Source organism: Pituophis catenifer, unplaced genomic scaffold (genome assembly GCF_029215685.1).
Source record: "Pituophis catenifer annectens isolate HBS135680 unplaced genomic scaffold, rPitCat1.0.hap2 SCAF_10, whole genome shotgun sequence".
In the NCBI taxonomy this organism is placed as follows: Eukaryota; Metazoa; Chordata; class Lepidosauria; order Squamata; family Colubridae; genus Pituophis; species Pituophis catenifer.
This window is the reverse complement of record NW_027256890.1, coordinates 24691017-24702939: the sequence shown is the minus strand read 5'-3', so window position 1 is coordinate 24702939 and position 11923 is coordinate 24691017. Positions and strand designations below refer to the sequence as shown.

At 41.6% G+C, this 11923-nt stretch overlaps 1 protein-coding gene and 1 non-coding gene across 2 annotated transcripts; both read right to left on the bottom strand.

The window, feature by feature from the left end:
• Positions 1-533: 533 nt before the first annotated feature.
• On the bottom strand, positions 534-1478 carry LOC139322395 (olfactory receptor 6N2-like). Its single transcript, XM_070951494.1, has one exon. The coding sequence runs from the start codon at positions 1476-1478 to the stop codon at positions 534-536; it is 945 nt and encodes a 314-aa protein (XP_070807595.1).
• A 10045-nt stretch (positions 1479-11523) lies between these two features.
• TRNAR-UCU (transfer RNA arginine (anticodon UCU)) lies at positions 11524-11597 on the bottom strand. The gene has a single exon. It is a non-coding gene; the product is annotated as a tRNA-Arg (tRNA).
• Positions 11598-11923: the final 326 nt, after the last annotated feature.

Genomic DNA, 11923 nt, shown 5'->3' with positions numbered 1-11923 from the left:
ACTCCCTCTTCTTTGGGGCAGCCCCTGAGATATTGGAAGACTGCTATCATATCTCCCCTAGTCTTTTCATCAGACTAGACATAGCCAGTTCCTGCAACCGTTCTTCATATGTTTTAGCCTCCAGCCCCCTAATCGTCTTCATTGCTCTTCTCTACACGCTTTCTAGAGTCTCCACATCTTTTTTACATCATGGCAAAATTTAAAATTAAAACAAAATTAAGGCTCACCTCCTCCCTACCCACTAGTGTTTTTGAGTGCAACCCTAGCCAAAAATTCCTTCTAGGCGGTGGGAAAATTAGCACATTACAGTTTCAAAGTAGGTGTAGACAGGAAGTAGGAGGAAGTAAACTGTGGGGAAAAAAACTGGACAGCAAACTTGATTTCAGAACCATGGACAGAGAATACAGAAACCAGACATAACTCTGAATTGTCAATTTGACCTTCGTGCTGTCCACCTCATCACCAGCCTTAAGTTTAAATTCCACTGCCTATTTCATTGTGGATCCTAAATCTGAAGCCCCATTCCAAGAGATTCAAGGTCTGAGGACGCTCTTCAGGTGGATTCTCCTCTTTATGGCCCTCAGGATTTCTTTGTTTCGAAGGCTATAAATGATAGGGTTGACTAATGGAGTCAGGACAGCATAGATCACGGCGAAGGCCCTGTCGTACTCTAAGGAATAGCTCGTCTTCAGTCTCACGTACATGAAAATGATACTTCCAAAAAAGAGGAGGACTACCGTCAGATGCGAGGCACAGGTTGAGAAAGCTTTCTCACGGCTCTCGGCGGTCTGGATCTTCAAGACCGTTTGGATGATCTTGGCGTAGGAAACCATGATGAACGAGAAGGTCACTAGAATGATGAAAGCATTGACCGCAAAGTCAACCAGCACGTTGATTGAGGTGTCCGTACAGGCCAAGCTGAGAAGCGGTGGGAAGTCACAGAAGATATGTTTGATCTGGTTGGGGCCACAGAAAGGTAACTTGGAGACCAGGATGACTTCTGTGACGGGACACATGAAACCACAGATCCAGCAAGTGGCGGCCATCTGTGCGCACAGCTTGGTTGTCATCACCGAAGGGTATCTCAGGGGCTTACAGATGGCGAGATATCTGTCGTAGGCCATGGCGGTAAGCAAGTAGCATTCGGTGGCTCCAAGAGAGTGGAAAAAGTACGTCTGAAGGAGGCACCCCGTGAAGGATATGCTTTTTCTTTCACTAAGCAGGTTAGACAGCATCTTGGGAATGGTGGTTGCTGTGTACCAGATCTCCAAGAAAGAAAGGATGCTGATGAAAAAGTACATGGGCGTATGGAGCCGGCAATCCGTACGGATGATGGTGAAAATCAACAGATTGCCAAAGATGGTGAAGACGTAGACGAGGAGGAGCAAAACAAAAAGGAGAGTTTGGAGGTGCCGAAGATGAGGGAATCCCACAATGATGAATTCAACGACTCTGGTGTGGTTGTAGTAGCCTTCCATGTTTCCCGTGGCTCCCTCTGAGTAGCGATAGATCTGCAGGATTACAAGGGGCAACTAAGCCACAAAAACAGGACCAGACAAGTTATTTTGAGAGTGGCAAAAATTGTAGGAGGATTTGCTAGTTTTCCAAACTAAGTTAGTTTTGATCATTGGGCACAATCAGGGAAGAACCTTACGACCAAGTCTTCATTTTGAGGAGCATCCCTCCAAACACAGCAAAGTTGGCTTATCAATTTTTTTAAGATTATCAATTAATATTTATTTATTTATTTATTTATTTATTTATTTATTTATTTATTTATTTATTTATTGGTTCGATTTATATGCCGCCCTTTCTCTGGAGACTCAGGGTGGCTTACAATGCGTTAAGCAATAGCCTTCATACTTTTGTATATACCTGCTTAGTAGGGCTTTCGGCCCCCCTAAGCGGTGGTTTTTTTTATACAAAGTCATCTTATTGCCCCCACAATCTGGGTCCTCATTTTACCTACCACGGAAGGATGGAAGGCTGAGTCAACCTTGAGCCTGGTGAGATTTGAACTTGCACTAATTGCAAGCAGCTGGTGCTACTTAACAGCACTTTAGTCTGCTGCGCCACCAAGGCTCTTATATATGCATAAAAGAGAGTAAGATTGTTAACTCCGACTGACCGAACTGACTTCAAAATATCCTACTACAGCTTCGTACAGCAAAAAGAAAAATCAAGGGATTTTTCCTAACGTGTTTGGGAGAAATAACAAGCTACCGCAATGGAAATGCATTGCCCCTCCCATTGCACAATTATTTCCAAGATGTTTTAAAAATGTTCTTTGGTATTTATTGGTGTTCAAGCTAAGACAGGCAGAATTTACACTTGTAAAAATCTGTGTTTCTCTCTCTCTCTCGAGCTTTGGTATAGGTGGCTCAGTGGCTAAGAAACTGAGCTTGTCAATCAGAAAGGTCGGCAGTTCGGCGGTTCGAATCCCTAGGACAGGCCTCCTGCATTAGCAAGGGGGTTGGACTAGATGACCTCCAAGGTCCCTTCCAACTCTGTTACTCTTACTGTAAAAGATGTTTTCATTCAGAATGGAAGCATTTTCTACGTAGGAATTTTAGGAACAGAACCGGAAGAACTCACAATGTTTGCACACTAATATCCATTCTTAATTCAGTTTTTTCCCCCCCCTTCTAGAATATATTTGGACGGCTGGGGTGACTTGCTGGTTTGCGGTAATGCCCAGTTGTAATTTCTGTACCCCACTTGCTTTAAAACTGCAAAAATTACGCAGTTTAATAGCAGAATGGTCTATCTTCACCAGCTAAATCACATTTTTCCATAGAAGAGTAGAAGAGAGAGGGAAGGGAAAATAATAATATTTTTTTTTGTCCTAAGTTCGAAGGACTTCGGCTACCCTATTACTTATCTTGCAATTTCACCTTTGAGAAACCGAAGCAAGACATGTCAGAAGCAGAACTGAAAAGGTGTTCAGATGGATGAAACTAATTTTTCAATATGTTGTGTAAGGTACCCTTTCCAAGAAATCAGATTCCACATAAAACTGCAAGGAGAAAAAAGCAGGAAGTGAGAAAATAAGCAGTCGTTACTTGAAATGACGGGTGTCTCTGGCATTTGTTGGTAAATGAATTATCTCCCTCCCCCCAGTTATTTGTTTAAAAAACTTCAAAGGAAGTTGTTATTTAGCAAAAAGAAATTAAACGTGCAAGCACTTACCACCACACAAACTTCATACTCCCCTTTTAGGAAGGCAAAGATTCTGAGCAAGGTTTATATATCTATCTATATCTATATATTCCTGTTCAAATATCTCCTGTCTTAATCCCTGGGACAAGCAGGACATTTGGAGGCTGTATTTCTATCTTCTCTTACAGTAAATCAAATCTGGAAATTATCCTGAGACCTCCATTTATCTCTACAGGGAGAGAAGGGGGCTTAGGGTTTCCCCCGCTCCCCTGACTGGGTCCTGTGGGTTTCTAAAAGAAAACAGTTTTTCCTCCCAGCACAGCACTAAGTAAAGATCCTCAGTGGTTCTTCCATCCAGCTTGAAGAAATCAACAAGTAATAGACTTACCTACAATTCTGGTCTAAATTCAAATATGGAGACATAGGTTTATATATGATTATATATACAAGTCTGGACTTGTATATAAGAAGCTAAAGTTGAAAGATCTGCACTGCATCTAAATTGTTTGTGAAGCTGGTGTGGAAAAATTGCTGTCATTGTTAGATGGTTGTGCTCAAAGTGAAGTTTCTGTATCTATCCGGAAGACAGATACATTGAAGATTGTTCCAACTTTTGTAATGCACCTGGTGAACAACAACTTCTTCTTCTCCTTCTCCTTCTCCTTCTCCTTCTCCTTCTCCTTCTCCTTCTCCTTCTCCTTCTCCTTCTCCTTCTCCTTCTCCTTCTCCTTCTCCTTCTCCTTCTCCTTCTCCTTCTTCTTCTCTTTCTCCTCCTCCTCCTCCTCCTCCTCCTCCTCCTCCTCCTCCTCCTCCTCCTCCTCCTCCTCCTCCTCCTCCTTTTCCTTCTCCTTCTCTTTCTTCTTCTTCCTCCTCCTCTTCTTCTTCCTCCTCCTCTTCTTCTTCTTCCTCCTCCTCCTCCTCCTCCTCCTCCTCCTCCTCCTCCTCCTCCTCCTCCTCCTCCTCCTCAGGCAAGGTTTGATCTTAGGCAGGCAAATGCTTATCTTAGGAGAAAATGAATGGAAACGTGCACTAAGTTTGGGGGCCGATATGAAAATAAGCACAGATATTATTTGCAGGTGTCGATAAAGAATTGAAAATGGATGCAGATTAGCGATGAAACAAGAAAAAGATGAGAAATGAAATGAAGTAAAACCTAGAGGTCCATCCATCTCTAGTTGCTGCCAACCCAGTAAATAATTATTATTGAAGAATTCCAAAAGTTTGAAAAACACCATTGAAAACAATGAAATCAGTGCCAGCTGCACCATTCGTGGCCCCGCCATAGTGTGGCGAAATGCTTGCGAGTAGAGTTAGGTGTGCTGTGAAATTTGTTATCCTCCTCATAGAATAGAAGAGAAGAGAAGAGAAGAGAAGAGAAGAGAGGAGAAGAGAAGAGAAGAGAAGAGAAGAGAAGAGAAGAGAAGAGAAGAGAAGAGAAGAGACGAGACGAGAAGAGAAGAGAAGAGAACCGAACCGAACCGAACCGAACCGAACCGAACCGAACAGAACAGAACAGAACAGAACAGAACAGAATTAGAATTCTTTATTGGCCATTCTTTATTAAGTGTGATTGGACACACAAGGAATTTGTCTTTGCTCTCAATGTATATGAAAAGACAAGATACATTAGTCAAGAATCATAATATACAACACTTAATGATAGTCATAGGATACTAATAAGCAATCAAATCATACTAGGAAACAATAAAAACAATATAAATTGTAAAGATACAAGCAACATGGATATAGCCATAAGTGGGAAGAGATAGGTATTAGTAAGGATGAGAAGAACTACTGTCTTCGTAGTTAATTTGACACAGTTGCAGGAATTATTTGTTTAGCAGAGTGATGGCATTCGGGAAAAAACTGTCCTTGTGTCTAGTTGTTCTGATATGCAGTGCTCTATAGCGTTTTGAGGGTAGGAGTTGAAAGAGTTGATGTCCAGGATGTGAGGGGTCTGTAGATATTTTCCCAGCCCTCTTTTTGACTCCTGCAGTATACAGGTCCTCCATGGAAGGCAGGTTGGTAGCCATTGTTTTTTTCTGCAGCTCTAATGATCCTCTGAAGTCTGGGTCTGTCTTGTTGGGTTGCAGAGCCAAACCAGACAGTAATGGAGATGCAGACGACAGACTCCTAAGGTAGCTTGATGACTTTAAGACATTATCCCATCTCCACTGTGATTTCTCTCAACTTCCATGAATGCCATTTTGGGTTTGTGTGTGTGAAAAGGAATGGAACATACAAACATAAATAGTAAAGCTATCTATCCAGTTGGCCATTGAAGGAAAGGAAAGAACCACTTTCCTCTTCTTCATGTATCAAATTGCTTGAGCTGATTTTTTTAGGAACGAATCGCTAGATTTTTTTTTGCAATAATTCCAAAGATATAAATGAGAGATTGCCGTGTTTATAAAACAAGCTTAATCAAAGCAGTTAACATTTAGGAATTACATTTGCATAACCTGCAATAGGCAGTTAATCTTAACCTTGGTTTGTTGGAAGTGTAAAACCAATATGCTCAAATGGAGGCTCTTAACAGATCACACAACACACTGTGTGACTGTGGGAGAGAGGCAGAACCTGGCTTATCTGCTGGTACCAGAAACGTGTACCAATAATGACTTAATTTTGGCCAATGATAAAACCAAGAAGGTGGCACTTTAAAGTTTGATCTAGATGCAGAAGAAATAAAACCTTGATTTGAGTTGTTGCTTAACATAGTGTACAAATTTGGCCTATTTGGTTAGTGGTACACAAACTCAGAAAAATGGATTAATTCAAGAACTGGAATGAAAGACATTGTGTGAATACAGTTGTTGATAACACGATGTAAAAAAGATGTTGAGACTCTGGAAAGAGTGCAGAGAAGAGCAACAAAGAGGATTAAGGGACTGGAGGCTAAAACATATGAAGAACGGTTGCAGGAACTGGGTATGTCTAGTTTAATGAAAAGAAGGACTAGAGGTGACTTGATAGCATCTTCCAATATCTCAGGGGCTGCCCCAAAGAAGAGGGAGTCAAGCTATTCTCCAAAGCACCTGACAAGCACCTGAGGGCAGATGCCATGGGTGGAAACTAACCAAGGAGAGAAGCATCTTAGAATTAAGGAGAAATTTCCTGACAGTGAGAACAATTAATCAGTGGAACAGCTTGCCTTCAGAAGTTGCGAATGCTCCAACACTGGAAGTTTTTAAGAAGAGACTGAACAACCATTTGTCTGAAGTGGTGTAGGGTTTCCTGCCTGGGCAGGGGGTTGGACTAGAAGACCTCCAAGGTCCCTTCCAACTCTGATATTCTGTTCTGTTCTGTTCTGTTCTATTCTATTCTATTCTATTCTATTCTATTCTATTCTATTCTATTCTATTCTATTCTATTCTATTCTATTCTATTCTACTCTACTCTACTCTACTCTACTCTACTCTACTCTACTCTACTCTACTCTACTCTATTCTAACTGCTTCCTTTCAAAGGCACAGGAATCAGATCATCAGTAGGAACTCTTTGTTTAAACCCCCCGAATCATCTTTCTTCCCAGTAGAGCTTCTGTTGTGTTCTTCATTAACAAACACGTATGGGATATCTTCTCTTAATGAGTTTGTTTTCTTTGTCTTCTCTCTTCCTCCAGAGGAAGCCAAAGTCTCATCACCCACATTTGGGACTTAAGTGTCAAGGGGGTTTGTTTGTAAGGAAACAAGGGAAATGAACTTCACTTTCAACTCTCTGTTTTAAAGAGTAAGGCCCAGCACGGCTCCCTTCCATCCCCCCATGGAGTAATTAACTCAACCCAATTAACATGGAGAAGAAAGAGAAACAAAACTTTTCAGGGGGAAGGAGTTAGAAAAAGTTTGCGGAAGAAAGAGATATGTGGCCACGTGTGGCATTAAATTCATTGGTAGGAGTGCTAACTTGTCGGTGAAGCAAGCCATCAAAGAAACTAGCTTCTGGCTTCCTACCCTCAAATGGTGTTTCTCCTTCTTTTGTCCTCCTTTCCTATGGTCTTTCTTTGAAAATACGCCATGTAATACATAACATAGACTGATGGCCATGTAGGGTGCAAAGGTCCACACCGTTTTCACCCCCTTAAAACAGCTTTGCAAATGGCTGTCAGGCTGTCAACATATGCCCTAATTAAATCATCAGCCTCGAGCCAAGCTTCAAAAGAAATCCAGTTATTTATTAGGAGCTCCATGTCGGCACGTACCCAAGTAAAGCCAACTCTGACCCCACATAATTTACGGCCCTAATCCATGACCCTGTTTCCCCTCTCACCCCCAGAGTGTGTCATCAATCACATTCGCCAACGGAGCAATTTCGCGGGTTGTAGAGATCACTCCCCTCCGGCTGCTGTGGGTAACCCTGGGAGACAGCCTTGAGAAAGATATGTCTGGAATGTGCTCCTGTCTTTGGCTGCCGTGTTGCTTCGTCGGCTTCCCATCCCACTTGCCTATGGCAACTTGAGAGCAGGCCAAGGATGCTTTGCGAGTTGACAGTGGCATTGCTTCACTGGAGGTTTCCAAGAGAGATTGGACAATGGGGTAGGGTTTCCTACTTGAGCAGAGGGTTGGAGTAGAAGACCTCCAAGGTCCCTTCTGTTATATATTCTTTCCCACAGGCAGGAAATTGTTCTCCTTCCCTCTAGAGTCTTTATGCAATACTTCTTTATCCTGAAGGATCCATTAGGCAGCTTAGTAGGGATACAAGAAGAAATAATGTGTTAGAAAACATAAACAAAACGAGACCACCACCAACCCAACACAACCATGCAGAGAAACAGCTATACATCCAGGCAAATGTTAACAATTTATTAACCCTTTGCCTTCCTCCAAAATGAAAGACCATTTTGGCCAACGTATTCCTTTCCAGAGTGGCCAACTAAATCTACATGGAAGTTTTAGGTTTCTCTTCTTGACAGTCTCTAACAGCTGCTCTCTAGCTACTACACAAAGACGTTGCAAGCAGTAGCCATAGAACATTTTATTCTCCAGCTTTTAGCTTCCCTTATTATTACAGGTAGTCCTCCACTTACGACAGTTCACTTAGTGACCATTCAAAGATACGACAGCCCTGAAAAAAAGTGACTTGTGATTGTTTTTCTCACTTAGCACCGTTGCAGCATCCCCATGGACACAGATGCTTGGCTACTGATTCACATTTATGACGGCGGCCGTGTCCCTGGGTCATGCGATCCCCCTTTTGCAACCTTCTGGACAAGCCAAGTCAATGGGGAAGCCAGATTCACTTAACAACCGTGTTACTAATTTAACAACGGCACAGTGATTCTCTAAACCAACGTGGCAAGAAAAGTTGTAAAATGGGGGAAAACCCGCTTAACGAATTTCTCACTCAGCAACCTAAGTCAAGGACAACCTGTATATAGTAGTTGACGAGTTGACAGGTGTAGGGGTTTCCTGCCTAGGCAGGGGGTTGGACTAGAAGACCTCCAAAGTCCCTTCCAACTATTATTCTATTCTATTCTATTCTATTCTATTCTATTCTATTCTATTCTATTCTATTCTATTCTATTCTATTCTATTCTATTCCATTCCATTCCATTCCATTCCATTCCATTCCATTCCATTCCATTTTCCATTCCATTCCATTCCATTCCATTCCATATTCTATTCTATTCTATTCTATTCTATTCTATTCTATTCTATTCTATTCTATTCTATTCTATTCTATTCTATTCCATTCCATTCCATTCCATTCTATTCTATTTTCTACTGTATTGGAGAGTCCTCCATTGGTGAAATGAGGACCCAGATTGTTGAGGACCACCTGTATTATCCTTCTTCTTAAGCTGAGGGAAAGAGAAGCCAAGATTTATTTTAAAAAGTATTAACAGTGGAGTTGAGCATCAGACAAGAAAATCCAAATCAAAGGAGACCATAACTTTATTAGGGCAACTCAGGCTGTAGAAAACCGTTGGATGTTTGGGAGTTCCAGGAATAATTCATTAGACGCGGCAGATCAATGCTGGAATAATACCTTATCTTGAAGGGCTCATTACTTCTTCTTCAGCTTTGCTGTGGTGCCAGAAAACAGACTTCGTCAACAATGTCCTTCGACATTACTCTTTGATTGGAGATAGTAGGGTTTGTTCGTAAAACAGAAAGGGAAGTAGATTCAACATAGCCTCCACTGGATTTTGGAATTTATGAAACTGGACAGGGAATTTACCAGGACTTTCAGGTGTTGGTTAGATTCCTTGTCACGATGTAAAAAAGATGTTGAGACTCTGGAAAGAGTGCAGAGAAGAGCAAGAAAGAGGATTAAGGGACTGGAGGCTAAAACATATGAAGAACGGTTGCAGGAACTGGGTATGTCTAGTTTGATGAAAAAGAAGGACTAGGGGAGACATGATAGCAGTCTTCCAATATCTCAGGGGCTGCCCCAAAGAAGAGGGAGTCAAGCTATTCTCCAAAGCACCTGAGGGCAGGACAAGAAGCAATGGGTGGAAACTAATAATAAAAAATAAATAAAAAAGAGGACGGTGAAAATATTTACAGACCCCTTGCATCCTGGACATAAACTGTTTCAACTCCTACCCTCAAAATGATGCTATAGAGCACTACACACCAAGACAACCAGACACAAGGATAGTTTTTTCCCGAATGCCATCACTCTGCTAAACAGATAATTCCCTCAACACGGTCAAACTAGTTACTAATTCTGCATTACTATTAATCGTCTCATTGTTCCTATCACCCATCTCCTCCCACTTATGACTGTAAGACTGTAACCTTGTTGCTGGTATCCTTAAGATTTACATTGACTGTTTCCTAATATGATTTGATTGCTTATTTGTTCCCTATGACTATCATTAAGTGTTGTACCTTATGATTCTTGACGAATGCATCTTTTCTTTCTATGTACATTGAGAGTGTATGCACCAAAGACAAATTCCTTGTGTGTCCAATCATACTCGGCCAATAAAGAATTCTATTCTATTCTATTCTATTCTATTCTATTCTATTCTATTCTATTCTATTCTATTCTATTCTATTCTATTCTATTCTATTCTATTCTATTCTACCCTACCCTACCCTACCCTACCCTACCCTACCCTACCCTACCCTACCCTACCCTACTCTATTCTATTCTACTCTACTCTACTCTACTCTACTCTACTCTACTCTACTTACTCTATTTTATTCTATTCTATTCTAGAACTAAGGAGAAATTTCCTGACAGTTAGAACAATTAACCCGTGGTACAATTTGCCTCCAGAAGTTGCGAATGCTCAAACACTGGAAGTTTTAAAGAAGAGATTGGCTAACGATTTGTCTGAAGTGGTGTAGGGTTTCCTGCCTAAGCAGGGGGTTGGACTAGAAGACCTCAAAGGTCCCTTCCAACTCTGTAACTGTTACTATTCTATTCCTTGTCATGGAATCAGGTGGCAGGCCTGAAGGCTCAAAGGTAAAAAATGGGGGTGTTACTTGGAACCCTGACATCAGGGATATATAGCACAATTCTGTCATGAACTTGGAAACACCAGGTGGGGGGAGAGGGAGAGAGAGAGGGAGGGAGGGATGGAGGGAGAGAGAGAGAGAGCAAGAGAGAGCACTGATGCAGCATGCCTTTGCAACTCCCTCTGCGTTAAACAATCCAGAGAAAAAGGCAAAACAATTCATAACCTTTTTATTTTCATGACACGAGGAGGAGAGATGGCTTAAATTTCATGAGATTCGGTAATCTGGGCAGATTGTCAGTGTTTTAGGGATGGAGGGGGGGCACGAGACATTCAGGGTCTGAAAAGGTCACTGACCTCTGAACCAAATAAGCTCTTCAGAATATTTTACTAGAACGTCTTTAACCTCCAACCTTTTCAATGGAGCCAGAAGGTGGAAACACAACAAAGAAAAGACGAGCAAATCCTACGTTCTAATTTAAACAGAAATCCTTTGATGAAATGATTTCAATTGAAGCCGGGGAAGTTAAACTAGAGCTACAGCATATCAGAAGCAGAAAAGATTATTATTAAAAAAAGGATACCTTTTAAAATATTTTAAGAAATCGTTCTTTGAATGCCAAATGAGATTAAAAACAGGCAGTAAAAACAGGCAAATAAATAAAACTCCAGTGTATTGCTAGGTTTTAAACATAGCAAGCAATAATAATAACAATAACCTTAAAACAATAAAGGCCTGCAAAGCAAAATCGGAAAGAAATACAAAGGAAGAAAAGCATTTGTGCCATGTAAATCTGGCCATAAATGTCTGAGAGAATGCAGACTGCCTGACCCAGGGGATTTGAGTCTTTGGCGTTCATTTTTCCTCTTCCAAATCCTCCGGAATTAAATAGAAACAATCAGCATCTCATGCTCCAAGACGAGCGAAAAATTAAGACACCTGTCCTGGAGACCATCTCTGCCGGGACTCGAACCCGGAACCTCTGGATTAGAAGTCCAGCGCGCTCGTCCATTGCGCCACAGAGACCTCACCGCAAGCTCAGCATCAGGACCAGAACTGAAAAAGCACATACCTTCTGCATCACTGCTGAGCAATTTCAGCATCCTTCTATTTCTGGGTAGCATTGTTGGGGGAGCCAGAGGGAAAACCTGGAGCTGGAATCTTATTTCCTCAATTCATCGGATAGATTCCTTTCCACATTCCCCCATCCTTTGCTTTAACGGGGAAGAAAGGGAGTGTGTGTAGGAGGAAAATTCTATATATAATTCATTGGGTATTCTTCATCTCTACCACAGAGAGAGGAAGAGACAGCAAAAACCTGGAGCCGGGACCGAAATATCTGCTCAGCTGAT